At 50.7% G+C, this 26,390-nt stretch overlaps 3 protein-coding genes across 12 annotated transcripts; all 3 read left to right on the top strand.

Annotated features, from left to right (window-relative positions):
- Positions 1 to 252: 252 nt before the first annotated feature.
- Positions 253 to 16,015, top strand: baz2a (bromodomain adjacent to zinc finger domain, 2A). Of its 10 annotated transcripts, none has more exons than XM_078086807.1 (30): positions 253 to 450; positions 1,774 to 1,897; positions 1,988 to 2,881; positions 3,686 to 5,653; positions 5,944 to 6,219; positions 6,308 to 6,679; positions 6,765 to 6,828; positions 7,138 to 7,246; positions 7,370 to 7,471; positions 7,611 to 7,833; positions 7,919 to 7,980; positions 8,074 to 8,139; positions 8,239 to 8,649; positions 8,735 to 8,989; positions 9,092 to 9,306; positions 9,397 to 9,471; positions 9,582 to 9,756; positions 9,851 to 9,913; positions 9,997 to 10,141; positions 10,238 to 10,854; positions 10,945 to 11,305; positions 11,449 to 11,604; positions 11,705 to 11,865; positions 12,089 to 12,160; positions 12,250 to 12,533; positions 12,623 to 12,758; positions 12,882 to 13,028; positions 13,235 to 13,476; positions 13,579 to 13,722; positions 14,272 to 16,015. In XM_078086807.1, exons 2-30 carry the CDS (start codon positions 1,774 to 1,776, stop codon positions 14,429 to 14,431), a joined length of 8,079 nt encoding a protein of 2,692 aa, XP_077942933.1. In that variant the 5' UTR covers positions 253 to 450; the 3' UTR covers positions 14,432 to 16,015. The 10 variants fall into 10 exon arrangements, with proteins under 10 accessions (XP_077942933.1, XP_040048485.2, XP_040048487.2 ...); XM_040192551.2 differs by having other exon boundaries at positions 253 to 556; positions 1,985 to 2,881; XM_040192553.2 differs by having other exon boundaries at positions 262 to 556.
- Positions 16,016 to 18,278: 2,263 nt separating this feature from the next.
- On the top strand, positions 18,279 to 22,089 carry LOC120828886 (aquaporin-4). Its single transcript, XM_040192562.2, has 6 exons — positions 18,279 to 18,496; positions 18,895 to 19,086; positions 19,471 to 19,632; positions 19,714 to 19,878; positions 19,976 to 20,056; positions 20,753 to 22,089. Exons 1-6 carry the CDS (start codon positions 18,482 to 18,484, stop codon positions 20,963 to 20,965), a joined length of 828 nt encoding a protein of 275 aa, XP_040048496.1. The 5' UTR covers positions 18,279 to 18,481; the 3' UTR covers positions 20,966 to 22,089.
- A 1,186-nt stretch (positions 22,090 to 23,275) lies between these two features.
- Positions 23,276 to 26,040, top strand: LOC120828887 (lens fiber major intrinsic protein). Its single transcript, XM_040192563.2, has 4 exons — positions 23,276 to 24,046; positions 24,232 to 24,396; positions 24,489 to 24,569; positions 24,643 to 26,040. The coding sequence occupies exons 1-4, from the start codon at positions 23,687 to 23,689 to the stop codon at positions 24,826 to 24,828; spliced, it is 792 nt and encodes a 263-aa protein (XP_040048497.2). The 5' UTR covers positions 23,276 to 23,686; the 3' UTR covers positions 24,829 to 26,040.
- The last annotated feature ends 350 nt before the right edge of the window (positions 26,041 to 26,390 follow it).

Below are 26,390 nucleotides of genomic sequence, written 5' to 3'. Positions count from 1 at the left end.
TGTAGCCTATTTTACTAGAATAGCAAATCGAAAGAAAATGAATTTTCACAAAAACTCACAAAGTAAACTTATTAAAAACATTGGAATTTTAGATGTACGTATATATATTCCACATATTTTTATAAGTATATATGTAACATATCTCATGTTCCGGTGTGAGCTGATATATTACTTTAATGTATTAATTTTAGTTTATTAACTTCTTTTTTTTTAAGAACCAATATCAGAAAACACAATATGGGTAAGTTATTACTAAAAACAGTTCCCACTCGGAGCGGCTCTGGCCGTTGTTGATGTTACTCGGGATTTTCTTGTGAAGTCCGGGGACGTCATGTGACCGGATGTGTACTCGGTTGTTGTTGGGACGTTTACGCTGCTCGGTCCGCTCCGTTCTGTGATCATGGCTGCAAAGGACCACACCAGCCATGTTCGCTAATTTAAAACCCAAAGGTTGGGAACAGTTGTTTGTTGTTTACCGCCGTGCCAGCGTCACCCGCACGTCCGTTTAGACGAAGGTTTAGAGCCACCTGAGCCTCCGAAGTCCACGCACCGAAAGGTTGGATAGCTTTAACTGAAATATCAGCGAAACTTTAGATGGTGGCGGTGTGGGAGGAAGATGCTCTGCACGAAGGAGAAAAAAAAATGCGTCTGTGTGCGTGCAGCGTAAACAATGTAACTTCATCTGGCTGCTAGCTAACGTTAGCCCGTGAACAAAAGGGGGGTGAGCACGCCTCCCATCTGTTATCAAGCGAGTGTGTGAGTGTGTGTTAGCGTTAGTCCTTATCCACGGAGCCGTTCGATATGTTACATGTTCGTCCCCGGTAAGCCGATGGGCGTCATGGACCCGCGGCAGCGTGGTTGCGGCACCTTCTCCCCGGCTACCAGCTAACGTCGCAGCTCAATAAGCACCGCGATCGCGGACGTTGGCGATGCTATCGGTTAGCTATCTGGCTAGCGTCCCATAGCCGCCGCTGGGTTTCTATTGTGATGATTTAGCCGAATAACCTTGGAGCTGGAACCGGGGATTCTTATTTTTTTTTTATCCGATGCCCGTCCGAGCGGTACGTTCAACCCCGCCGACGAGCCGAGGTCTTGCGGACCGACCCCGGTGCCCGTCGGTCGCTCGGCGGGCGCGTTTAAAGGGGAAATGCCCGTTTGGGGAGACGCAGCTAGCGCGACTCTGCTAACGCGGCGGCTGCTGTTTCCTCTCTCCGTCTGTCGGTTCGGCCTTGTCGAATTATGAAGCCGCGTATCCACGCAGCGCTGCCTGAGCTATCAACGTGCGTGCGGCCGTTGGAGCAGCCGGAGGGGATGGTAACCTGCGGGGGGGGGGGGGGCTCGGTAGTGACCCTCACAACATTGTCACCAATTCGGTTTGGTTCGCTTTCCCCCCCTCCTCCTCCTCCCCCCGGGGGGGCCGTGCTCGCATCACGGCGGACTGGGCTCGCGTTAGCGGCGGTAATGACGGGCTTCTAACCGTCGGTTCCCGGTAATGACGTCGCGGCTCGCTGCGGCCTGCCGTCCGCTGCCGCCGGCTGCGACATTTTTTTTTTTTTTTTTTGTGACGGTTGTCGTCGGGACGAAATGGTGCTGTCACCCAGAGGAAAGAGGAGGATGGACACGTCGTGCGTATTGCGTATCGCGTTTAAATGTCCTTTTCTGTGATTTACAGGGGACGCACTTCGGTCCGCATTTGCTTTCACTTCTGTACGTTTTACATTTACATTGTTTATGAGTCTAAGTGTATTTTTCTGTTTTTAAATCTTCTTTTAGATGGAGTCAAATAACCATTTCAACTATGACACCCACTCCTCCGCAAACTCAGGACTGAAACTCTCCCCCGGGGATTCTCTCTATACTAATGGCTCCTCCATGAGTTTCCCTCAGCAGGGCAAGAGTGAGTATTTCTGCGTCTGTATCCGGATTAAACTTGTGAGCCGGTCAGTTTGTGGAAGTTTAACTTGCTTCATCTTCTTCCGTCCAGCAGATATGAACGGCGAAATGAATGTGAACGGCGTCACTACTGTACTCGGGTCCGGCGGGGTGCCCGGTTCCCACCCGCCGTCAGCTCCTTACCCACACATGAGCAACCACCACCAGGGCAGCATGGGCTATGACTACCTGTGGGGGGGTCACCCGCAGTACGGGCCAGCTATGGGCAACCCGCCGGGGCACGGGATACACCAGAAGCAGCCCACGGTGGTGCAGCCTCAGTCACAGCACCACTTCCAGGCTCACGGACAGTACCAGCTGAACGGGGGCGTCGAGAGCTCCCACCAGGCCCCTGCGTCGGGCCCAGCTAACATGCCCCTTACTGGGAGTCAGTACTGGAACAGGGGTAACCCCGGCCCGCAGCAGATGAGCTACAACTCCCACAGTATGTACGGTACTTACCCAAGTCAGGCGCATCCTGGAATAACACCATCACAACAACAACACCACCAGCAGCAGCAGTCCCTACAGCCCGCCCCGCATCAGCCGTCACAGCAGCACCTCCACTCCCACCGTCACCCACACCACCACCACCAGCAGCACCAGCAACCGCAGCATTATGGCCTCATGCCCAATGGGATGCCCTACTACCAGCCTCAGCCTCAGCACCCGTCCCTCCCGTCGCCCCAGCAACAGCCGCCGCTGCAGTCTCAGCCCCAAAGCCAGGCGCAGATGATGCCCCCGGCCGCTCAGAATTTCACTCCGTCGCGCGGCAGCCCCCAGCACCACAGCTTATGCAGAGGGGCCACTGGCAGCCCGCTCCCGGTGGGAATGGCCTCGACGCAAATGATGTCACCGCCAACAGCGCAGGACAGTGGATCGCCCAAGGGTCACAGCAGGGACCGGAGCCCCCATGCCAGCAATGCGGGGATATCCACCGTCATGCAAGGTGAGCGTTTACGTTCACTACAAAGTGAATGATATTACATTTGTACCCTGAATTGTTTAGTTCTACACTTTGACCCTACTGGTATCCAGGGAACTTCTATTTCCTTATATAAAGTGAACGCTCTCCTCTACTTCCCGTTTCCTCCTTCAATGTCACCAGTTCCTGTTATATTCACAGTGATATGGTCTAATTCCTCTTTGCCCATGTTTGGCCTCGTCATCCTGGGCGCTGATCAAAAAACGCAGCACTCCCTGCTTGCATTTCATTTATATGGCCCCTCTATGGACAATAATTAATTGTTATTGGTAATAATTTTTAGCCCGCTTTTTTTTTCTTTCTTTGTTCAGCTTCTCCAATTTGTTTTTCTTGTTCACCTTTTTTTTTCTTTTAAATAATATTGTTATTTAATGTATCTATTTAGTCTGTTATAAGTATAGTGAAATATCATTTCGTTTTGCACATTTCATCAGTCTAAATCTCACTTTCAGCTGTGGGGAATTATAATATCCACTTAATTTTTAGACAAAATAAGAAATGGTCAGCAAATATTTTGATTATTATAGTAGTAAATAATGCTGTGCAGTCCTGCTAGTTATTTCTTGCCCATGGATGTCTATTATAGTCTAGAGCCAGGATGCGTTATCGTGCTCTGCTTTGTGACAGTGCTAAGAATCAACCAGCAGGTGCCACTGTTTGATTGTGTAAACCAGTGACCGTCTGCCTCTTTAATAAATGAATCACTCACTGTGAATTCATCACATAGAAAACGCTAACACCCATATATTCTGTTTATCCCCTCCCCAGGGCACACAAAAGAAGCCGTCAAGGAGGTTGATACCAGCTACAACGGTGTGGAAAGAGCATCCGTTGCCCATCGGCTTCCCAAAAGTTCATCTCATGCGGGACCTGATTACCGTCAGCATTCTGAGCGACCGGAAATGGCCTCCCCGGTCAGAGAGACGGCCGCTAATACGCCCACTCTGTCAGTGTCGTCTCTGCTCTCTGCATCCACCAAGGCCTCAACACCTCCTCAGGTCCCCGAGTGTCCCACGTCTGCCCCCGGGCCTCCTCCATTATCGCCCCGTGCGTTAGAATCTACTCCACCACGACTCTCCACGCCCCCCCATGTGTCCTCCACTCTATCTCCAGCTGCTCCTCCCAGACTTTCCTCATCGCCACTAATGAAGCATGGCCTCAGGCCTCCCCCTTCTGTTGGGTGCGAGACATCACCTGCTGGATCCAAGCATCTGTCAGTGGGGTCCTCCTCTTCCTCCCCCCTGCCTGCATGCCCTCAGAAGTCTTCTACACCTCATGCTTCAGCTGATAATGTGTCTAAACCGGCAGGTTCCTCAGTGTCTCCTCCGTCATCGGACTCTTTGACTCCTCAAGCCAAGTCTTCATTGCCTTCTAGACCTCAAGCAAATGTCACAACTGCCCCCATCTCATCTCTTCAGCAGATGGTTCAAGGGTCCAAGCCTCCTCCGATGACATCTTGCTTTTCTGAAACGTCTGGAGCTCCGCATGAGAGGTCTGGACCCCCAAAATTAACGCCTGCCTCATCAATGAGGGACCGATCCTCATCCGCTGGTGTGGCTCCGCCTCTAATTTCAGCACTGGGATCTCCAACCTCAACACCACCCATGGTGTCTTGTACATCATCATCTTCTGTCTCAAAAACCCCTTCAGCTGGCAGTAGACCAGATGACCGAGCGTCCTCGCCCCAGAGACGCGCTGCGCCAGCTGCTGACTCTGGTCTTTTCCCAGCATCCTCGTCACCAGCAGCAGCTGTGAACTTCTCCTCCTCAGCAGCCCATGAAGGCGTCACAATCCGACCTCTGTCTGCCCTACCTCTTCTAACCGCTCAAGCCTCCAGGACTGCACCCGCGTGCGCCCCTCCTGCTCTGGTGTCCCTGACCTCGTCGGCGGGTACGTCTTCTGGAGTGGTCCAGAGTTCTGACCCCGCGCAGCATCCTCCTCGCGCGCCCAAGCGGTCGCCGCCAAAGTCCGAGCACCGCGGTCACAGCGAGGAAAGGAAAGCGTCGGCCAGGGAACGAAACGGGGAACCAGAAGAACAGCTTCCTCGTCCCCAAGTCAAGCCGTCGCATACGGCGGAAGCAACTGAGACTAACGCACCTGAAATTCAATCACCGAAACCTCTCACAGATCTTCCCGGGAGACCTCTGCAGACCACGGCCTCTGACAAGAGTAAACCAACCCCCCCTGAAAAGAACCACCTGCAAAGTGGTATCTGTGAGGCTGAGGACTCCCTGGTGGAGCCCACTCCGCTCAGAATGTCTCCAGATCTCCACAGCACAGGACTAGAACCTCTGACGGATGATGATGAAGAAGAAGAAAGTTTTACCATATCATACGCATTTGATGGCCCTTCGGCATTTGACAGCTCCTCTCGGATGGATGTCAGCTCTGCCTTTGGAAGGAGGTCTAGAAAGAACTCCTACCTAGAGTACGTGGACTCGTGCCCGGGCGACATCGTTCTCACCGACGACATCGTTCTGACCGATGACAGCTTTCAGCTGAGAAAGGACGCGTCTCAGTTCGACAGCACATCCCATGCAGAGGAGGAAGCATCTACCGGGTTTGACACCACTGGAGTGAGCAGCTATTCAGTGCAGGACTCCAGGGACGACACGCTGGACTCCACCAGGGAAGGGGAAACGTCTGAGGCGGAGGAGGCCAAGGAGGGCCCTGCCGTCACAGGAGAACCCCTGCTGGAGTCCCCCCCTCAGATGGACGAGCCTTCTGATATCTCAGGTGAGTCCAGCCCGCACTCATTTGTGGCATTTATGGACCATTCCTAAAGTTCATGATCATGGAAACCAGTATCAGATGGGTTGGCAAGCTGTGGTCATTACTGTGGTTATGTAGAACGAATGGAATTCTTTATTATCTCCTCCATACATGTATTTATCTTGCCCTTTGCTTATATTGTCACATGTTATATATAGATACGTTTCAAAACTCCTCCTACTTTGTGTGTCATCGTCCTGTATTTTTTTTTACATTTTTTTTTTATTTGAAATGTTCTTGTGGTTTCATCTCAGGACCTGACGCAGAGTCGGGTCCCGGAGGACACGATGCGTCAGACTCAGCCAGACGCGTTGGCATCAACACCACTGGTAGTGAGGCGATGACTCCCCCGAGTTTTAAGATGAGAGACGAGAACTTCCTCGCCTCCAGTACCCCTGCGGAGAGCCTCGCTGTGCACCCACTCCAACCCGCGACGGACCCCATCGCGCCAGCTGCAGGTGGACCCCAAAAGACGCCGCGCAAACCGCGCAAACCTCGCACTCCAAAGGCAAAGTTGATTAAAAGCCCAGGTATTTAACGTCAGTAAAATATGTTAAAAGTTAACTGTTAAAATATTACACCTGATTTAATAATGATTTTTCTAATTGTTATGTTAAGCTCCGGAGGAGGCCAAGCGGAAGCCTCGGGCTCGAACCCCTAAAGCAGAGACGCTTAATACCACTGAAGAGGGCGGCGATAAGGAGGCGGTAGTCAAGGGCAGAAAGAGGAAGAAGCCCGTCAAGGTGGACGTGAACGAAACGTCTGATGTCAGCGGAGCGGCCGCGCCTCCCACAGGAGACGTGGATCCCATCACAGCCACGATCGAAGCGGTTCTGGCCGACGCTTTAGCTTTCACCCCAACAGTCGTGAAAGCCAAGAAACGGGTCAGGAAACAAGACCAGCAAGGAAATGTGGCAAAGACACCCAAGCAAGACGGCGAAAAGACTGCTAACGACGCCGAGGAAAATGATGACGACAGCTCCACTGCAGGTAATGAAGGCGCTTGGTTTGTCCTTCTGTTCGGAGGGTTCCACTGGTGATGTCATTCACGGTGCAGAGTTGTGTGTGTTTACAGGTGAATCCAGCAGACAGCGGAGGGTTGCAACCGAGGAGCAGGTTCAGTTCCCGATGGGACACGGGTAATGTTCCCTTGTGGAGTTTTATTTATTGTGTTGTTATAGTTTCTATAATATTTAATAAATCCAATGCCATTCACTAAAACGAGCCCAACATGCGTGATTTCTGCAAGTTAGCCAAATAGCTGCTAAATGAATCAATTTATATCCACTTCATTGTAACTAAAGGCTTTTCATTTCTGCATTAAACTGTACGTTTATTAATTCTAAATAGATGAAAAACATATTTTTTAATCTGAATGAACCTGTAAATGAGTTAAGTGTGACTTTTTTCTCCATCTGTAATCCTTGTACTGTAATAACGAACTCTAGTTGGAAGCGGGAGATTCGTGTGAAGAAAATAGAGGACCGCATGAAGGGCGAAACCTGGTACTACACACCCTGCGGACGCAGGATGAAGCAGTTCCCGGAGATAGTCAAGGTATTCATATTCCTGAAGGTTGTGCGAAACCGTAAATGTCCATTTTTAAATCATTAAAATGACCTGTTGACAATGTCAAACCATTGACATTACTCTGCCTGTCCTCTTAACTGCCTCCTCCAGTACTTGAAGAAACACACGGACAGCGTGGTCGGCAGGGAACACTTCAGCTTCAGCCCGCGCATGCCCGTTGGCGATTTCTACGAAGAAAGAGAAACCGCCGAGGTCTGTATATTGGTTTTCCCTCATGTACTCATATGTACTCATCCGAGGAGCCGTATGATTTGGGATCTGCTGCACAGCTTAACACAAACCCGTCGAGAGGACATTTCGGGGACTCATCCTTCTCTACTTTGTGTTCCAGGGGAAGCAGTGGATCCTCCTGGCCAACGAGGAGGTTCCCTCCATGATCATGGCGATCACTGGCCGGCGAGGTCGACCCCCAAACCCCGATAAAGAGAAACCGCGGCGGGTCCGTGCCCTGAAGGCGGGGCAGGCCCGCCGCCCCGGCAGACCCCCCAAACCCACGCTGATGGACCTCCTCAGCAAAGTCGACGCCAAGCTTTTGAAGCGGCTCGAGGCCAAGGGTGAGTGTGTTTGGCCCCCAGAAGCCACGCGTGTTTATTGGCAACACACGAAATGGATTTTAAACGGTTTTATTTCCATTTGTAGAAGCTCTCACGGAGGAGGAGAAGGAGAAACTCGCGAAAATCAAAAAGAAACTGAAGAGAAAGGTATCGAGTGTGTGCTTCAAGTAGCTTGGACCTTTTTTGAGCGGTTTTCCTGTTGACAGCTCGTCCTGATTGTTGCTGCTGTTTATTATTCAGGCCAGAATGAAGAGACGGGAGGACGCCAAGGTTAAGAAGATGAAAGTGGAGAAAAACAAGGCCACGGTGCAGATACGATCAACCCCAAATGATTCACCAGCGTTTTCCTCTGCACCACCCTTTCCTCACCTCCGCCTATTCTTTCTCTCTCTGTCATGCGTTCAGCTCGAGCAAGAGGCCAAGGACCCAAAACCGAAGGCCGAACCAACCGACCCGACGGCCCCCCAGGCCGCGCAGCAGCCGCCGCCGCCGCCGCCACCGCCGGTGTCACCCGCCGAGCCCAAGAAACCCGGGCGCAGGAGGTCAGTCAAGGTGGAGGCCCCTCCGCCGGTACAGCAGACGGACGAGGAGAGGATCGCTCAGGGCAAGCGGGTGCTGGGCGCTCGCAGCAAAGCCAAGGCTCTGGCCAAGGCCCAGGCGGAGGCCGAGGCGGCCGCTCAGGCGGCTCTGACCGCTAAGAGGGCGGCAGAGAGGAGGGCGCAGACCCAGAGGCGCCTGGAGGAGCGCAAGAGGCAGCAGCTGATCGCCGAGGAGCTGAAGAAGCCCATCGAGGACATGTGCCTCACTGACCACAAAGTGAGTTGTGTGATTGAACCCGTGTCTTTTTGTTGGCGTGATTCCAGAGGGTTCTGGATTGTGACTTGTCTCGTGTCTCCGTCAGCTGCTGCCAGAGCTCTCCCGTATCCCGGGTGTGGTTCTCTCCGGCAAAGCCTTCGCCCACTGCCTGGCTGTGGTGGAGTTTCTACACGGCTACGGGAAGATCATCGGCCTCAATATACCCAAGGACGTCCCCAGCCTCGCCACCCTGCAGGAGGGTCTCTTGGGCCTGGGCGACGGCCAAGGGGAAGTCCAGGACCTTCTGATCAAGCTGATGGAGGCGGCTCTCCTCGATCCAGGCCTGCCATCGTTCTATCAGGTGTGTGACACCGTTTGGACATTTTCCCCGTTGATGCAAGTCCCGATAAAGAGACGTTTTTTTTTTAATCCCCCCTCTTTTTCTCCCCCTTCCAACCACCAGTCAGTAAAGATCCTCGGCGACAAGCTGGTTGAAACCGAGCTGACTCGCAGCACCGTCTCCGAAGTGCTCCGGGTCTTTTTGGAATGTCACGGCTACGAGACGGACGTCTGCAACGCGCTGAGGACCAAAACGTTTCACGCGCTGCCTCCGGACACCAAGGCGGCCATCCTCGGCTTCCTGGTGGACGAGCTCAACAGCAGCAACGCTGTGACGAGGTCGGGACAAGAAGTCAATGATTCCTCCTCTTAAGTTACCCGCGAACTGCTGTCGATTTACCGCATTAATGTATGCATTTTAAATTCCAGTGACATTGACAACACATTAGAAAACATGGCAACTTACAGGAAGAACAAGTGGATCATTGAGGGGAAGCTGCGCAAGTAAGATGATGGTTTTCCTTCGTCAAATGAATCTGAATCCTCAACCTTTTCTCGTGATTAAAACACGGCGCCGCAGGACCTGCTGATCCGGATTGTTTTCTCCCTTGCAGGCTGAAGGCAGCACTAGCGCGCCGCACGGGCCGCTCGGAGGAGGAGCTTTGCTTTGAGGAGAGGAGGCGCAGTGCCAGAGTGGCGGAGGAGGAGACCCTCAGTCTGGAGGATGGCGGCCTGGTCTCTGAGCGAGGCAGCCGCCGCGTGCGCAAGGAAGAGCCCAAACTCAGTGATGTAAATATCCGCCGTTGTGATTGTTTTCTTTTTTTTTTCTTCTCCATTAGATGCAGATTTTTCCGGCATTTACTTTTGATCTCTTCTCCTACAGAGTGAGAGTCCTGCTAATGCCAGCATTCCAGAGCTGGAAAGGCAGATTGATAAGCTATCCAAGGTAAGCCAAGGCTGCACAGATGCAGCTATTCATACATTTACCCCGAGTTCTACTAACAATCCACTTTTGGTTCCCCCCCCCAGCGCCAAGCGTTTTTCCGGAAAAAGCTGCTACAGTCATCTCATTCCATGCGGGCCATACTGCTGGGCCAGGACCGCTACCAGCGCCGATACTTGGCTCTCCCGCACCTCGGAGGAGTCGTGGTCGAAGGGCCGGAGGAGCTTTTGAGTGAGTCAGAGAGTGACGTTTGAAAGAAACGTAATTTCTTTCATTTTTGAGATTGCTTGACTTCATCTGAACGTTCCTCGTGTCTCCATCACGCAGCTTCTGGAGAAGTCCTCGTAGCCGAGGTTCCCGTCACTTTCCTCAAAAAGGAGCCCAAAGTGGAGGAGATCCCCACGCCCACCACTCCCCCTCCTGCTCTATCGTCCTCCCCCTCCTCTGCTCCCTCCGCACAGACCTCATGTCCAGAGGACAACGACCTCCCCGGCACTGCATCCCTCATGAGCACGCCAAGAGGTCGAGGGCGGCCGCGAAAAATCAAACCAGAAGTGGAGCTCCACCTGCGCACGGCGAAGATTCGCCGCCGGCGCCGGAGTAGCGCCCGGTCGGCGGGGGGGGAAGCAACGCCCGGGTCGCCGGGCGGCGGCGGCTGCGGCCCGCAAAACCTCACGCAGGTCGCTTTCCAGAGCTGGCTCAGCCAATCGCAGGACGCGGTGACCAACGGCGCGTGCTCGGCAGCAGGAGACGCTCCGGAGGGGAATCGCCCGGAGGAGAGCGTGAAGGAGGCGGCGGAGAAGCAGGGGCAGTGGTTCAACCTGCTCCCCAAACAACCGTGCGACGAGGACTCTCTGACCGCGAGTCAGATCCCCAGCTCGCCCCCTAAGCTCCTCCCCCAGACCGCCAGCGCTGCGCCCGCAATCGCCGCTCCACTCGCGCAGGTTTGCAGACACAATCCGAGCTGCAAATGCAGGTGATTAATAGTGTTTCTGTGCGTGTGTGTGTAAATAAAGACTCTCTCCGCCCCTCAGCCGGACCCGCCCTTGCCGAGCCTGACCGCTGCCGACCTCTCGACCCCGGCAACCCCGCAGGAAATTCCCCCTGCGCTACCTGCTGCTGCTGCTGCTGCTCCCGCTGGCTCCCCGGCTCCGCCGCTCCCTCAGCTTCTTCCGGCTACCATTCCTCCGACTACCATTCCTCCGGCAACGCCCGCCCCGACGACCCCCGCCAAGCCGGGGCGCAGGCGCAGGAGAGGCAGCCGAGGCAGCAGTCCGGCTCGCAGAGGAGCGAGAGGAGCCGCGGCCAAGCGCCGCGGCCGCCCTCCAAACTCCGTGTTCCAAGAGCTCGAGCAGCTGTACTTCACCCAACTGGTGGTCAAGCCGATACCAGCATGTAAGTTGTCTTCGGCTTAAACTACACGGACACTTTGAGATTGAAGTAGTTTGAGTCGATTTGAGGAATGTTGGACTCCACGCTGACGGAATTTAGTTTAGAAATATGTAAATCATGGTCACTTATGCTTTTTTTTCCCCCAGCAATGGTGCGCGGCTGGTGGTGGATCAAGGACCCAGAGGAACTGTATAGCACCTTACAGGCCCTCCATCCAAGGGGCATCCGGGAGAAGGTTCTCCACAAACATTTGGCCAAACACATGGAGAGTTTAGCTGAGATCTGCAACAAGCCCGTCAACGGTGAGTGCTGTTCCCACATGGAGCCTCTGTTTAGTGGAGTTTTTCATTTGGCATCGACATCGTCGTTTCTCATGTTTTTGTCTGTCTTTCCCTCGTCTAGACCCTATATTTGAGTCAAAGGTAGACGAGAAGGACCTGCTGGTGGAGGCTCTGCAGCAGCCTTGGCAGGTGCAGGAGAGAGCAATGGAGACCGACGTTTGCGCCCTGCAGTGGGTGGAGGACCTGGAGCAGCGCGTCGTTGCAGCCGACCTCCACCTCAAGGTGAGAATCCACTTCCTCATTTTTGTGTGTTTCTATTCTGCACCGTCTGATTAACAGCTACAACTCCAGTTAAAAGAAAATGCAGAGGGGTTGCTTCTCCTATTCACTGTGGTCTTGGAATATTGCTTGAATAAAAATGTGCAACAAATTGACTTGTGTCTCATTCACAATGACGACATCTGAGTTGTAGTAAAATCAAATATCCACTCTGTGTTTGTACCAGGCGGCTCCTCAGAGTGCGGTGAACGAAGCCAACACCGAGTCCAACACAGAGACACCGATGGCTGAATTCCAGGTAATTCTCCAAACACTTGATGAGCGAATTCCTGTAGTGAAGGACACTACCACCGATACGTGAACTGTCCTTGTCTCCTCTTTTTGCAGCCCTACACGATCCCAGAACCCGACTCCACACGCGACGACCTCCAGTACTACGAACACGACGCCGACCCGCGCGACGACTGGACCGTGCGCACCAAGAAGGAGTGGTCCGGCCTGCCGCGCGTCGCCACACACCCCGTGGACCTGGCGGTGCTGCGGCTGTCCAACCTCGAGCGGAACATCGAGAGACGCTACCTGAAGGAGCCGCTCTGGAACCCGGCCGAGGTGATGCGCCTCGCCCCGCTCACGCCCACCCCAGGAGAAGAGCATCCCATGGATGTCTTCAGGTGAGATGGACTTGCATGTGTCTCTGCAAAGGAACGGGTTCTGTTTGTTGTTTTTAAACCTATTTTCCCCTTTTTTAATTTCGTCCTAGTCTGGAAAGCGAGATCACGTCCCGACTACGAACATGGCGACAGGCTCTGGACCGCTGCCGCAGCGCCCCGCAGGTCTGTCTGTGTTTACTCCAGCTGGAGAAGGCCATTGCATGGGAGAGATCGGTAACTAAAGTGGTGAGTAATTTAACCTCCCGGGGTTGTTTTTTTGCTTTTTGCACAAACTAAAATAAATGAAAACCAAATTCTCATTAGTTGCCATCTTAACTATAAGGACTTTTTTTTTTTTTTTTTATCCAGAATTGCCAGGTCTGCAGGAAGGGAGACAACGACGACCTCCTCCTGCTGTGTGACGGCTGTGATCGCGGTTGCCACATGTACTGCCTGAGGCCCAAGATCACCCAGGTGCCGGAGGGAGACTGGTTTTGTCCTACATGCGTCGCCAAGGTCAGAACCCGTCCTCTGGATTGATTACTTTGTGATGAGTGTCCCCTCCAACTGATTAGCTGACCAGAAACCCGGTCGTTGCCTCGCAGGTTTTCACGTATGAGGAATTATTCCCTCGTGTTTTACAAATACAATCTTTTAAAATGAAAGGTAGTTGTGAGTTCCCCGTCCGCTCCCCCTGATTGCTCGGCCGCTTTGTCCCTCAGGACGAGTGTGACGTGCAGCGCTCGTCCAAGACCAGGACCAGGGTGAAGAAGCGGCGGTACGAAGACGACAGCTCCGAAGACGAGACGTCGGCGCGGCGGAGCGGCGGCGGCGGCGGCGGCATGGCAACGCGGTTCAAGGAGGCCGTGACGCCGCCCTCGTCCGCCCGTCACTCGGGAGAAGGAAGCGCCGCCAAACGGCGCCGCATGACGACCCGCAACCAGCCCGACCTCACGTTCTGCGAGTGAGTCGTCCTGTCAATTAAAAAAAAACAAATCTTTTTAACTCTACAGGGTGAAAACGTTTTTGTGATGGAATGGATATGCGTTTGTTTGACTCCCGCTAGGATCATTCTAATGGAGATGGAGGCTCACTCGGAGGCCTGGCCGTTCCTTGAACCCGTCAACCCCCGACTGGTACCGGGATACCGCCGCGTCGTCAAGAACCCCATGGACTTCCTCACCATGAGAGAGAAGCTGCTGCAGGGAGGGTACGGACACCTCTTGTGCTGCTCGTGGCATTAATACTTGCACCGTAATGAATGAAAGCAAATATGTAAAGCGCACTTCCTTTTTAGCTTTTAGTAAAACAAAAAAGGGTTTTAAGTGGATCTCAAAAAAAAGATACGTTGACAGAAATTTGATTAAATTTGACTGCGCAACTGTAGAATGAATAAGGACCACAAGTCTCTAAAAAGACATATTGCTGTTTTCCAAACAGTGTCATCCAACAAAATATTGTGCTTTAATCTACATTTATTGGTGTTCAGCCTTCCAAAAACCGTCTCTCTACTCTCAATAGCGTTTTACTCCCCCGCCTCTATTAGCGGGATGACTAACTGTGATTTAACGGCACCGTGAATTCTTCAGAGCTCGAGCAGCGGCCACATTGGACAGTTCCTCAACACTACCAAGCCGAGAATATTGAAGAATAGAATATGCACCCAAATATTTCTCACACGTTTAAAAAAATGTGAGGATATCAGTCTGCCGTGTCCCATTCCTCCCGTTGACGTCGTCCTCCTCTTTCCTCGCCGCAGGTACGGGAGCTGCGAGGAGTTCGCGGCGGACGCTCAGCTCGTCTTCAACAACTGCGAGCTGTTCAACGAGGACACGTCGGAGGTGGGAACGGCGGGACACTCCATGAGGCGTTTCTTTGAGAGCCGCTGGGCGGAGTTCTACTCGAACAAAGACAAATGAGCGTCCTCCCCCCCCCCGGGAGGGGGCGGGGCTGCATACTGTTGGCGCCGTCCCGGGCGCAGTCCTCTCCATTCCCGCTAAGACTGTGCGGAGGTGGTTCCAGCGACGCGTGTTCTCTCATGTATAGGTATATATGTATAGATTTTGGCTATTTGTCTGTTATTGTTCACTCTGCCGGCTAAACCGGTTTGAACTCGTACCCATTCCTCGCCACGGAGAGCGAGAACGCGCCTCTCGCCACTTTTCATTCCCCCTCTCGTGTCTCCTCATCCTCACCCGGGCTCCTCATCTCCAGTTGGCATTTCTCCCGTCAACCCCCCCACACTGGGTTATCTTGGTTGTTGCTCCGCCTGGAGGCCGCTCACACTATCGCAGCCTGACCGCTGCGCTCTGGACCTGCTCGGCGACTAAATGGATCCAAACGCTCCTCTGCGCTCGGGGCCTCGTCCGACCCGCTCAATGGAATTGTAATGTAATGTGGTCTTATGCCTAGAAGTAATTTTTTTGCTCAATATATTTTTATTATATATTCTATACATAAATATATATAAAGATTACAATAGCTGGGATTATTTAATAGCAATAGCGTGTAGTGGATGTGTACAGATTACCTTATAGAGATGTCTAGACGATTTCTGAAAAAGGCCAGTTAAACTTGACATAATCTGTTCTTGGACTGTCACGAGTAGATGTTGTATAACCTCCACTTACGTCTTGCCGTTTCCACCTACACACACGACACGACTTGACACAAACACACACACACCAACCTTCTGCTGCTCTGTGAAAGACACTGGCTTCTGAGACTTGAGGATTTATTCGATGTTGATCAGCCTGTCCAGGCTTCGACTTTTTTTATTTCACTGTTCCCTCTTGTTAAAAGTAAATTATCATCTAGTTTCACAGACTGTATACAACTGAATGGTTTCTATGGCAACAAATAGCTCACACTGAAATTTTGCTCCATTATACGATAAAATGGCCTCGAGACGGCGTTTGCAGGCGAGAACTCTTCTGTGAGCCGGGGGCTCGTCTGAGCAGGTAGAAACATCTAAGCTGGGCTGAAGATCCTCCCGTTTTAAAGACAAGATGTGCGACGGAGCTCAGACAATGAGGTTCTGGGCACATTCCTGCCGGGTTTTCTGTCTTACATTCCTTGTTATTGATTTGTTTGTTTTGTTGCTTTTCAAGGGCCAATTTGTGACGTTGCGTTGGCGCGGTTGGTTTGCTCTGAAGGCGACATGATGACTCCACACTCTGGGTTTTATTTAAACGTGTTTCTTACACTGAACTCAAAATCGGTTGATAGGAAAATAGACTTTGATGTTCCTCGCGACACTTAAAGGAACTGACGTTTTTTCAAAAAGGTAAAAAAAAAAAATAGATATGAAAACCAAACGTGGTGTTATGTGAATTTTTAATAATGTACAGTTTTGGTGACTTTAAATTTGTTCCTTTATATTTTTAGGACCAAATCATCATTTTTAAGAGGAGGTATTGCAAGACTCTGTTGTATTACAGTGATGTAACACGTGTGCATCTGTAGAATGTACTGTGCGTTGAATAAAAACCACATCTAGTAGACTATTTGTCTGAATCCTTTCTGTGTTTCTCCGTGTCTCACTTTTCCCCTCTAATACATGTGTGCGTGTCTGCAATACAGCGGTGATCTGTTTGGGCCCAGTGCATGCTGGGAAAGGTTTCAGCCCCCCCTGACTAAACCGGATTAGGGAGATGGATACGCGGCTGACAGCGTGCACACCAATGATGACAGACGCACATTCAGTAAACGAGTCCTACTGGTTTATTAATGCATCGCTTGAATGTTTTTGCCCTTTTCTTCATGTAATGTTATAATTTATTTATATATCTCCTTTAGACCTCTTACAGCAGCCATTTAAATGTTTATTAGAGCTTTAGAGTTGATGTGTTGAACATAAGGCACATTTGTTATATTGGTGTACACAAATAAAATAAATAAAATGATGTCGAAGACATAAGAATAGACACCGAAATATTGTTTTAATGATCAATCCAGGGAAAACTATTCAATAAAGAAATAAGCCGTAGACTAAATGCATCAAGTGGAAAAACAATGCCACTTATTGATATAAAAATATTTGTAAATACTTGAAAGGGACATGAGCAAACCACGACAAGGTAAACCTGTTAAAAGGTCTCACACACACACACACACACACTGGTTTTACACTCATTACCTCATTAAGACTCACTGTGTGTCACAAGCTGAGCTCACTGCAGTATGTCCCATTTAAGAATAAAAAGGCCTTTAAATAACGCTGAAGTGTTTTTTTGGCGGCGCTCTGCAGCTCCGTGGAGGGTTCTGTCCGGGGCACATGCTGCTGGGGGCGTCTTGCCATCACGCCCAGCTGCCCCACAGGGGCCGAGACTCGAGTACAACACATTCAAACACACTTGTACTCTGACATGTAAGGCATAATACAGCCAAATCCCCCCCAAAAAGTAGCTTCGATACCTAATATGTCTTCTTTGTGAGTTCTGCCTCATCTCTCCCTTCAAATCCCTGAGCTGGCACTTTACGTGCGAGTGGGTATATATTTGTGGGGTAAATTGTGTCTGCGTCAGCACTCTTGAGCAGCGAGGGTTGAAAACTCCCCACGCCAGCGGGTTCCAGTGCCCCCCGCCCCGACGCCACACAGTTGGGCTTAGCCCGACAAAAGGGGGGATAACGGTTTAACAGTTGCGCTGGAGAGGAGGGCGTAATCCACGGCATAATGGGGCACGCCGGCAGCACCCTCCACAACCCCTCCACCAACCAGCCAGTTCATTCTGGACTCCGACCCCGGAGGCCCGGGAGGGCCCAGGAGAGTCAGACCCGACTTCTCCGCAACGTAGTAAATATGATAAAAAATTAAAAACATTTAGTGACCCGATGACCCGATGACCCGATGCATCGCCGACACCACAGAGGTGAATGTTCTCCTCTTTTGGCTGAACGGTGGAACTCGGCTTGTTGAGAAAACGTCTTCACGTCGATATCAAAGCGTGGAAATAAAAAGCCTTTCGCAGATGCTGAATCACAAACGGGCTCCATGGCAACAGCATCATGAAAGACTCTGACCCCCCCCCTCGCTCACTAATGCGTCCCTTTCTCCTATAATTGATATGAAAATCAGGCTGAGCAAAGGGTGCCAGGTGCTCCGATGCACGAGGCGACGGGCCGAGCTGCCGGCGGCTTCGGGTCGGGTGCACGCCGCACGCACGCCGCACGCACGCCGCACGCCGGCTCGTGTGGCACGCGTCGTGTTTCTAAAGCATAAGGCTGTTAGTTTCATCTGAATCTCAAGTTCCCTGAAAAGTTGCATGCTAACACGCTCAAACTGTGACAATGCTAACATGCTAAGGCTAATTAGCATTCTACACAAATCTTTGTCCGAGCTGATGTCATTGTAAGATGAATAACAAAGAATATTACTGGACTTTTAGGGCTCAGGGGGGATATTTGGGGTTGGATATGTTACATTATCTGTTAACTAAATACATTTACGTAAATCTCGCTGAGGGTTTTGACCCTCTTGTGTGTCGCATGTCAACAATAACTGACACGCATGAAACGCTATGAATGCACCTTTTGCGGTAATGCCTGTAATTTGGGGTCGTTTTCTACCACGGTTATATCACTTTATGCCCTCGGAAGAGGCCACAATCACTCCAGTCGGAGGACGAGTGAAAGGCTCCTCGTGGTCTCCTGAAGACGCCTTAAATTGCTCGTTAGAATGTGTTGGAGGGAAAGTGGGCGGGGCCGGGCGTCACATGCGCGACCTTGGAAGGGCGTCGTTTCGAGGGCTTTCACTGGCAAGTGTTTGTGCACAGGAGGACTCAGGGCCTGAGGTGTGGGGGCGGTGGGGGGGGGGGGGGGGGGGGGAAGAGGGGGGGCTGCTCCCATCAAAGGATCCCTCAGATGCTACAAGTTGATGAGGGATGTCGCAGAGACCCTGAAGCCCTCAGAGCCTCACAGCTGCACACAGACGCGCAGACGGACGGACGGATAAACATCGAAATAAAAACATGACGTGGCGGGAGGTAACAATCTTACATTATGTGATATTTGTTTAAACCCTTCATGACTTGTTTTTTGACAAATGGGCTCCTTTTAACAAGCAGCATGTATTTGTGGCGGTTTCAGCTGTGCAAAAGCAGAACTTATTTACAGACCAGATCAAGGACAACGAAAGCATTTATTTATTTAAATATTGTGTAACAATGTTGAAGTACAGTTTGCTGACACAGGGTTGACTTGTTTGTCTTTTGTATGTAATCATAGTATAAGTGCATCAAATGTTTCTAATACCATTGTGTCATCACTTCTCTCAGCGTTTGTTGTGTCAAGAAGTAGATTGATGAATAATTAAAAAATATCTTTGGTGATCTAAATATCGGCCACCTTCTTTTTCTGTTCATGTCGCCCTTTCTTCGTGGAGCTACGTAGTCGGCAGTTCTGGCGCGCCATCCTGGCCGAGCTGCTGGGCACCCTGGTCTTAGTGAGCGCCATCCTGGGGGCCTCTGTGCCCGGCCCCGGGGGGGCCTCCCCGGGGCCGCTGTACCCGGCGGTGGCGGTCGGAGTGTCGATCGTTGCGCTGGGACACTGTTTTGGAGAAATAAGTGGTGCACAGGTGAATATTTCCGTCTATTATTGATTATTGTTATTATCATATGCAGAACTGGACTGTAAGAACTGCACAGAACTCTATTAAAAAATACCACCAAAATAGAGCAGTGTCATCAACTTAATGTGAGGCCTTTAAGTATCCAAAATAAAACCAGTAATTGTTGCCCATGGGAGAGATATATTATCATATTAGATTGTTAATATAATACACAGCCTTTTATATTCATGTCTTCTCCTTAAATGTAAAATCTTGAATTGAACTGAAGCCGATAAGAACCCAGACTGTTTCCCCCAACTGACGGTTGCTGAGATTTTATGATGATCATTTGCCACTCCACATCCGCGCCGTTGCCGAGGTGTGATGTGTGTTTGCTTGTGCTGCGCTCAGGTGAACCCCGCTCTGACTCTGGCTCTGCTGGCCACGCGCCGGCTGGAGGTCCTCAGGGCCGTCGGCTATCTGGCCGCTCAGTGTTCGGGGGCCTTCTTAGCCTCCGGGGCCCTTTACCTCGCCCTGCCGCTCAAAACCACCGCGGACCACTTCGTCAGCAGGGTCAGCCGCCGTCCCTTTTTTAAAAAGAGAGGGAGAGAGAGAGACTTCACATCTTCTGACTCTTCCTCCGTCCTCGCGCAGGTTCCCCTGGAGGTGAACGCGGCCCAGGCGGTGGGCATCGAGGCCCTGTGCACCTTCCAGATGGTCTTCACCGTGTTCTCGTCGGAGGAAATGCGACGGAGGGAAAGCCCAGAACCGGGACACCTGGCCATTGGCTTGGCACACACTGCCGGAGTGCTGATAGGGGTACGAGGAGCTACGAGAAGCTCCACAGCTAGAAGACACAAGCTAACAGAACTGTATGAGTTAAGGGTCATGTATATTTGTGATGTTATTCTATCAGGCACGATTCTCAGGTGCCAGTATGAACCCTGCACGTTCTCTGGGTCCGGCCATCGTCACTGGATTCTGGGAAAACCACTGGGTGAGAAATCAGACTCATTTTCAGACAGACTTTACTTGTATTTTGTTCATCCTTTAATATACAAAGAACATTTTACTGCCTGACTTTATTATAACATGAAATACTAGCACTTTAAATGGTATCGTCTACACACCATAACAAAGGCTTAGTGTGTGAGCCTTTATTATTGTGTACTGTTCTATACTTACAAAGAGCATTTTTATAGCATACTACACTTTGCCTTTGTTTAATAACGTTTGTATGACATTTCTACGTCATACTATACTATAACGTTCTGAGCATTATTTTATTACGTACTATACAATGTTTTTTTTGCAACATCTTTATTGTATAGTTTAGTAGTGTCTCTTAAAGACATAGATCGTCTCTTTTATGGCAAAGTATACTATGCAGTACTTCATAGCATTTTATGTTTCCCTAATTAAATTTGCATGGCTTACTATAAATTATTTCTTTACATTGTTATTATGACTTATTCATGTTATGCAATGTCTTTTTTTTGCATCCTAAACTGTGCCATTCTTTGTGGCATTTTCAGAACATTCTACACGCTACTAAATTATGACCTTTTTCATTACTCAACACTGTATAATATTCAGGTGACCCTGTAAGACACTTACTCGTCTTGACTCATCCAGATCATTTAAAATAAGTCCTCTTGTCTCATGGACCTCTCCCTCTTCTTCGACCCTGCAGGTGTACTGGATCGGACCGGTGATGGGCGCCATCCTCGGTGGGGTGTCCCACGAGTTCCTGTTCGCTCGCAGCGCCTCTCGCCAGAAGCTGGTGGCGTGTCTCACCTGCAAGGACATCGAGATTGTGGAGACGGCCAGCATGACGGGATCGTCTCTGTCCACGGTGACGCAGAACGCCAGGGCCAAGCAGGCCAACAAACAGGAGAACAACTGAGCAAGAGGCGACCCAGAGAAGCACACGAGCGTCCCGCAAAATGAATTAACCGCCATGGGACACAACAAACGCAGAACCCAGAGCCCCCAACGCGTATAGCTCGGCGATATTTCTTCTGCTTCAGAATTCAACTAATCGTTAGTCGTATCTTAAAGCTACACATTCTCAGTTTGGGATTTTGATCATTTTGAAACATATGGCAGCAACATAATTGCATGAAGCCTCCTGTCTGCCTGCAGTCCTCCAATGTGTATTTTCTTCTCAAGAGACCACAATAAACTCACACGTTGGTTCCGTATCAACGAACCCATTAACGAGGGGAAGGTTACTGTGATGAGCGTGTATTTCTCTCCCATTTCAGTGAGTTGTTCCTCCAATGACACTCGAGAGGCTCCTAAAACCGGCGAAAATAGAATATTTCCCCCGTTGCTTTTTGTTCCACATGTGAACAGAAAGCTTCATTCGTAACAAAGGAGATGAATGTTGCGTTCGAGGTCCCATTTGGCGGCCATTAGTGTAAGAAAGGGCTCAGGCAATATTGTGAGATTTAATGTCGTCACTTTCAAATTAATTTGCACATGATTATAATGTATTATGGATTTCATTGAAAAACCCCTCACGTTGGCCTTTTTTCAGTTTCATCCCACGTCTGTGGATGCTTTGAAGTGCTAAAGAGGTTCTTGCACTGCATTGTGGGTTCAATGATGCTCTCGAACGTGCCTCACATGCCCGCCTCTCCTCTCGAGCCTCCCGTTCACAATCAGATGGAGCTTTTTACATCTGTAATGGCTCTACAGAAATAATACGTTCAACCACAATAAGCTTTGTTATATGAAACAGATACACTGTGTATGTGTGTGTGTTAATGTGTGTGTTAATGTGTGTTCGGATGAGCGAGAGACAAACATTTATTATTAATGTTGTGTGCGTTTTTAGTATCATTTCCATATTTAAAGGGTCAGTTGGCTCAATAACTTTACGCCGTATTTAACCACACTAAGAAAATGGGTTTCAAATGTTTTTTGAGATATTCTTCTATACTTAATTACTCAATATGACAAAATCATTTTTTTTGTATGAACTGCATCTTTAAAATGAATATTATAAAAAGTATATTTATCCTATTTAACTCTTCACTATTTAGGAAAACATGCTGTATTATCTGGATTTGACCGCGAGTCTAAAATAAACCATGTTAGCAATTATTAAAGCAGTGTAACACACGCACACACACAACGTGCACAATGGCTGTAACGGCCACAGTGCCGCCAGCATTTCGCATTGTGTGTGTGTTCTTGTGCATAAAACGGCAAGCACAGCATTCCCCATTCACCCCCCCCAGGGATGGCTCTCCTCTGGTCAGCGCGATGCCCCGCTGTTGCTTAGTAACCCCGCTGTGCCCCCAACACCTCTCACTTTACCCCAGCTACACACACACACACACACACACGCACGCACACACACACACAAGTCGAAGCAGAAGACACTGATGTTCGGGGCAAAGTCAAGTCCAGCTCTTAGTGTTCGTACCCGCCGGCACTCTGCAGCGACTGACGCCATTTTGGCTCCAACTTGCAGGCCGCGCTCGCTGGGGTCGATTTTCTCACCAACAGCAACAAACAGAAGCGACGAATGTTTTCACTAATTCCAGCGGCGTGAACGAGAGAAAACGCTTAGCTAGCTGCGACTTGCACGTTGTAGTTTAATGTGTTTTTGTCTCGTCTCCGTCCACACGTCGCTTGGAGACAAAGGTTTCACGGGGTCAGGCCTTTCAGCGCACGGGTCAGCTCAGCGCTGTTAGCTTTGGGGCGACTTCCGTCCGGGGCCCCAACTGTATTATCTGCATGTGTGAATATGTCCATGTGCATGTGTGTGTGTGTGTGTGTGTGTGTGTGCTTGCGTGTGCACAAGCTTGTCTTTGTGCGTGCATGTTGGTGTTCGCTCTCCTTGTCCATCGGCATTTGTGTCACCCGATTATGACAGTTATGAAATGTCTGCATATGACATGCGTCCGCTCTTCACCTCAGCTGCCCCCCCCCCACACCCACCCTCCCTGTCCAAGTACAACATGCAGCCCCCCCCTGCAGGCTCTAAAACCTTCTAACCCCCAAATGTCTTTCATGGATTACAACTCATTCTCGCTTTATCTGTTTATCTTCTCGGACACTCTTTTCTTTTGACCTTGTTCTGTTATAAAGGGGACGGGGGGGTGGGGGGGTTGACTGATGGGTTAAGTTTGTTTGATTTAGAATGACCAGCAATGCCCCCTCCCCTCCCCCCCCGCCCTTGGCCCTACAGGGGGATTATGGCGTCACCTGGGGCCCCTGGGGGGGTGTTATAAAGCCCCTGCCCGGCCCTCTCTCCTCCGTCAGAGAGGCTAAAAGGTCCCCCGGACGCTCCGTCGGTCCCCGTCTCCACTTTTCAGATCACATTTACGTCCACCTCCGCTTGACAACTCGTCCCACCTGAGACCTCCGCCCGCACTCCCACGTTCCCTCACACCTATGTCTTTGGGACGGGTGGACAGAGGCGGCAAGCGAGCGCAGCTGAGTTGACTCAACCAGCCCAGTTCAGGGCTCGGCAAAGGTCCGGTCCATTTTTTTTTTTTTTTTTGTTATTTATCTGGTCTTCAAGGTAAAAACTGACCTTTTTCTAGACCCTGATTTTCTTTCTTTGAAGAATCTCCTTCCTCTGGTGGAGAGCCTCCAGTGAACAGTCACCATGTGGGAGTTCCGGTCCATGAATTTTTGGCGGGCGGTCTTCGCCGAGTTCTTCGGGACCATGTTCTTCGTGTTTTTCGGCATGGGCGCCGCCCTGCGCTGGACCACCGGGCCTCATCACGTCCTCCACGTGGCCCTGTGCTTCGGCCTGGCCGCCGCCACTCTCATCCAGTCCATCGGCCACATCAGCGGCGGCCACATCAACCCCGCCGTCACCTTCGCTTACCTGGTCGGCTCGCAGATGTCTCTTTTCCGCGCCGTCTTCTACATAGTCGCCCAGTGCCTGGGCGCCGTGGCCGGGGCCGCTGTGCTGTACGGGGTCACGCCCGGCAACATGAGGGGCAACATGGCGATGAACACGGTAAGGGCACGGGTGTTTGACAAAACGAGTTCAGCGATGTTGCTCAGGTAGGTCGATTTCATCCGCGGGATACGTGGCTATTCTTTCTTTCATGGATTCAGGTTCAGTTCGGTAAAGTAACCATTTCCCTTTTTGCTGTGTGAGATTCCTCACAAACATTCTTTCATCCACCTGTGTACCTGCAGCTGCAGCCGGGCATCAGTCTGGGAATGGGCACCACCGTCGAGGTTTTCCTCACCATGCAGCTGGTGGTGTGCATCTTCGCCGTGACCGACGAGAGGAGAAACGGACGCATGGGATCCGCCGCCCTGTCCATCGGCTTCTCCGTCACCATCGGACACCTCATGGGGGTGAGGCGCAGGAGACACACTGAAATCCAATAACAATGACATAAAACACCCCAAAAAATACAGAATGTAGTAACGAGTGTCTTGTGTGTTAGATGTACTACACCGGCGCTGGGATGAACCCCGCCAGGTCCTTCGCCCCGGCTTTGCTCTTCAGGAACTTCCTCAACCACTGGGTGAGACCCGCGGGCCGAGAGAAGGTTACAAATGAACCCAGCGCTGTTGTTGACTGATGTCTGCCGCTTGCAGGTGTACTGGGTCGGGCCCATGATAGGCGGCGCGATGGGGGCCCTGCTGTACGATTTCATGCTCTTCCCGCGCATGAGGGGTCTGTCCGAGCGCCTGGCCGCGCTGAAGGGAAGCCGCCCCCCCGAGAACGAGGCCCAGCAGGACGGCCGCGGGGAGCCCATCGAGCTCAAGACGCAAGCCCTATAAGCCCGCCCCCTTTCTCCGAGGGATGAGGGACAAGGCCCTGTGCTACGCCAACACCGCCCGCCCCCCCCCTCTACCCCACCCCGCCCACGCCTTCACACGACATCGCAAAAACATACTAACCCACAAACGCTCACGTCGAGACTAACACATGATGAGGTCGCCGCTGCCGACACGCAAACGAACAGGTTCACAACCTTCGACCTCAACACACAACAGGACTCCTCCACAACCCCCCACCCCCCTCCCAGTCCTCACTCAAGTTTTTTTTTTTTAACATACCCCCCCCCCCCCCCCGGGCCGCCTGCTTCTTCTTCTTCTCAGCCTCGTCTTCATCAGCGACTCAGAGGAGCACCCTGAAATCGAGCAGAGAGGGAGGTGTTGGAAAGCCCGGGGGGGGGGGGGGGGCGCCGAGGGCAGGGTGAGGGTGCGGCATGTATGTGTGTCTGACCTGAGAAGGGTAAGGTGAGGCAGGTGAAGGTGGAGGAAAGGGGTGGGGGTCGGGGTTTGGCTAGCGAGGGCAACACTCTGGGTTTGTGGTCGTTCCAAGTTGGGTTAGACCAGTAAAGATGGGCATGCTTTTATCAATCATCTGCATTTATCTCCATTTTAGGTTGTTGTTTTTTTAGGTCATTTTGTTTTCTGCACTTCAGACACAAGACGTGGATGTATGATACATTTTACCAAGGTTTCAATATTTTCACTCACTACATTTTATCTGTGGTTTGTGTTTGTGTGGATACCTCTGCAGCATGTGTGTGTATGTGTGTGCATGTTTATGCGTGAGAGTGAGCGTGTGCATTTGTGTGTGCCTGCCTGTGAGTATGTGTGTGTATAGTTAGTGTGTACATGGGTTTATGTGTGTGTGTGTGTGAGACCGAGATTGCAGATACAGTACTTTTAATTTTTAATTTCATTACCCTTCTCCTGTTTCGTACCCATAACTGTTTTCATTTTGTCACCAATTTGTAAGACATGATCATTTCTCCTCCCCTCACTATGGTATTTGCTATGATATTCATTTTTACATAAACCATCAGCTTTTTTTGTTCTGAATCAGCGCAATACAAAGGAAATGTTGTATCCCAGACTTCGATAGCAGGTCTGTTCACCGCAGATCGGCTGTGTAAGCTTTTATTATTTGATCCTCACTAGGAGCATGAGGCTTTTCAATAAACATTTCATTGATAATAAACATAGAAAACTTGATGAAAAGTGTGAGTCATTTTTGTTCCTTTAAATTGAGCATGTTGTGAGGTTGCTGTGCATCGAGGGAAATGTCCCCTGCAGTACCTCATGTGGCCAGAAGAGGGCGAAAAGAGCACATGGCACAAAATCGAGGCAACGTCATTTGTTTTTGTTTTTGACAACATTGAATCATCGATGAATCGGTCAAAGAAAATCAATTTTGTAATAAGTTATACAACCTTGACATATTCATTTGGGTGTAGACAAGGAAAGGGCTGTATGTGTCAGACAGGGTTCACCCAGAAGTGCACAATTGCTGGTGTTTGATAAGAAACGCACTCATTTATCTTCCAATGTCTTCTGTTATTTTGCTGATA

Source organism: Gasterosteus aculeatus, chromosome 2 (genome assembly GCF_964276395.1).
Source record: "Gasterosteus aculeatus chromosome 2, fGasAcu3.hap1.1, whole genome shotgun sequence".
In the NCBI taxonomy this organism is placed as follows: Eukaryota; Metazoa; Chordata; class Actinopteri; order Perciformes; family Gasterosteidae; genus Gasterosteus; species Gasterosteus aculeatus.
The sequence above is the reverse complement of the archived record's forward strand: the minus strand, read 5'-3'. Positions and strand labels throughout refer to the sequence as shown.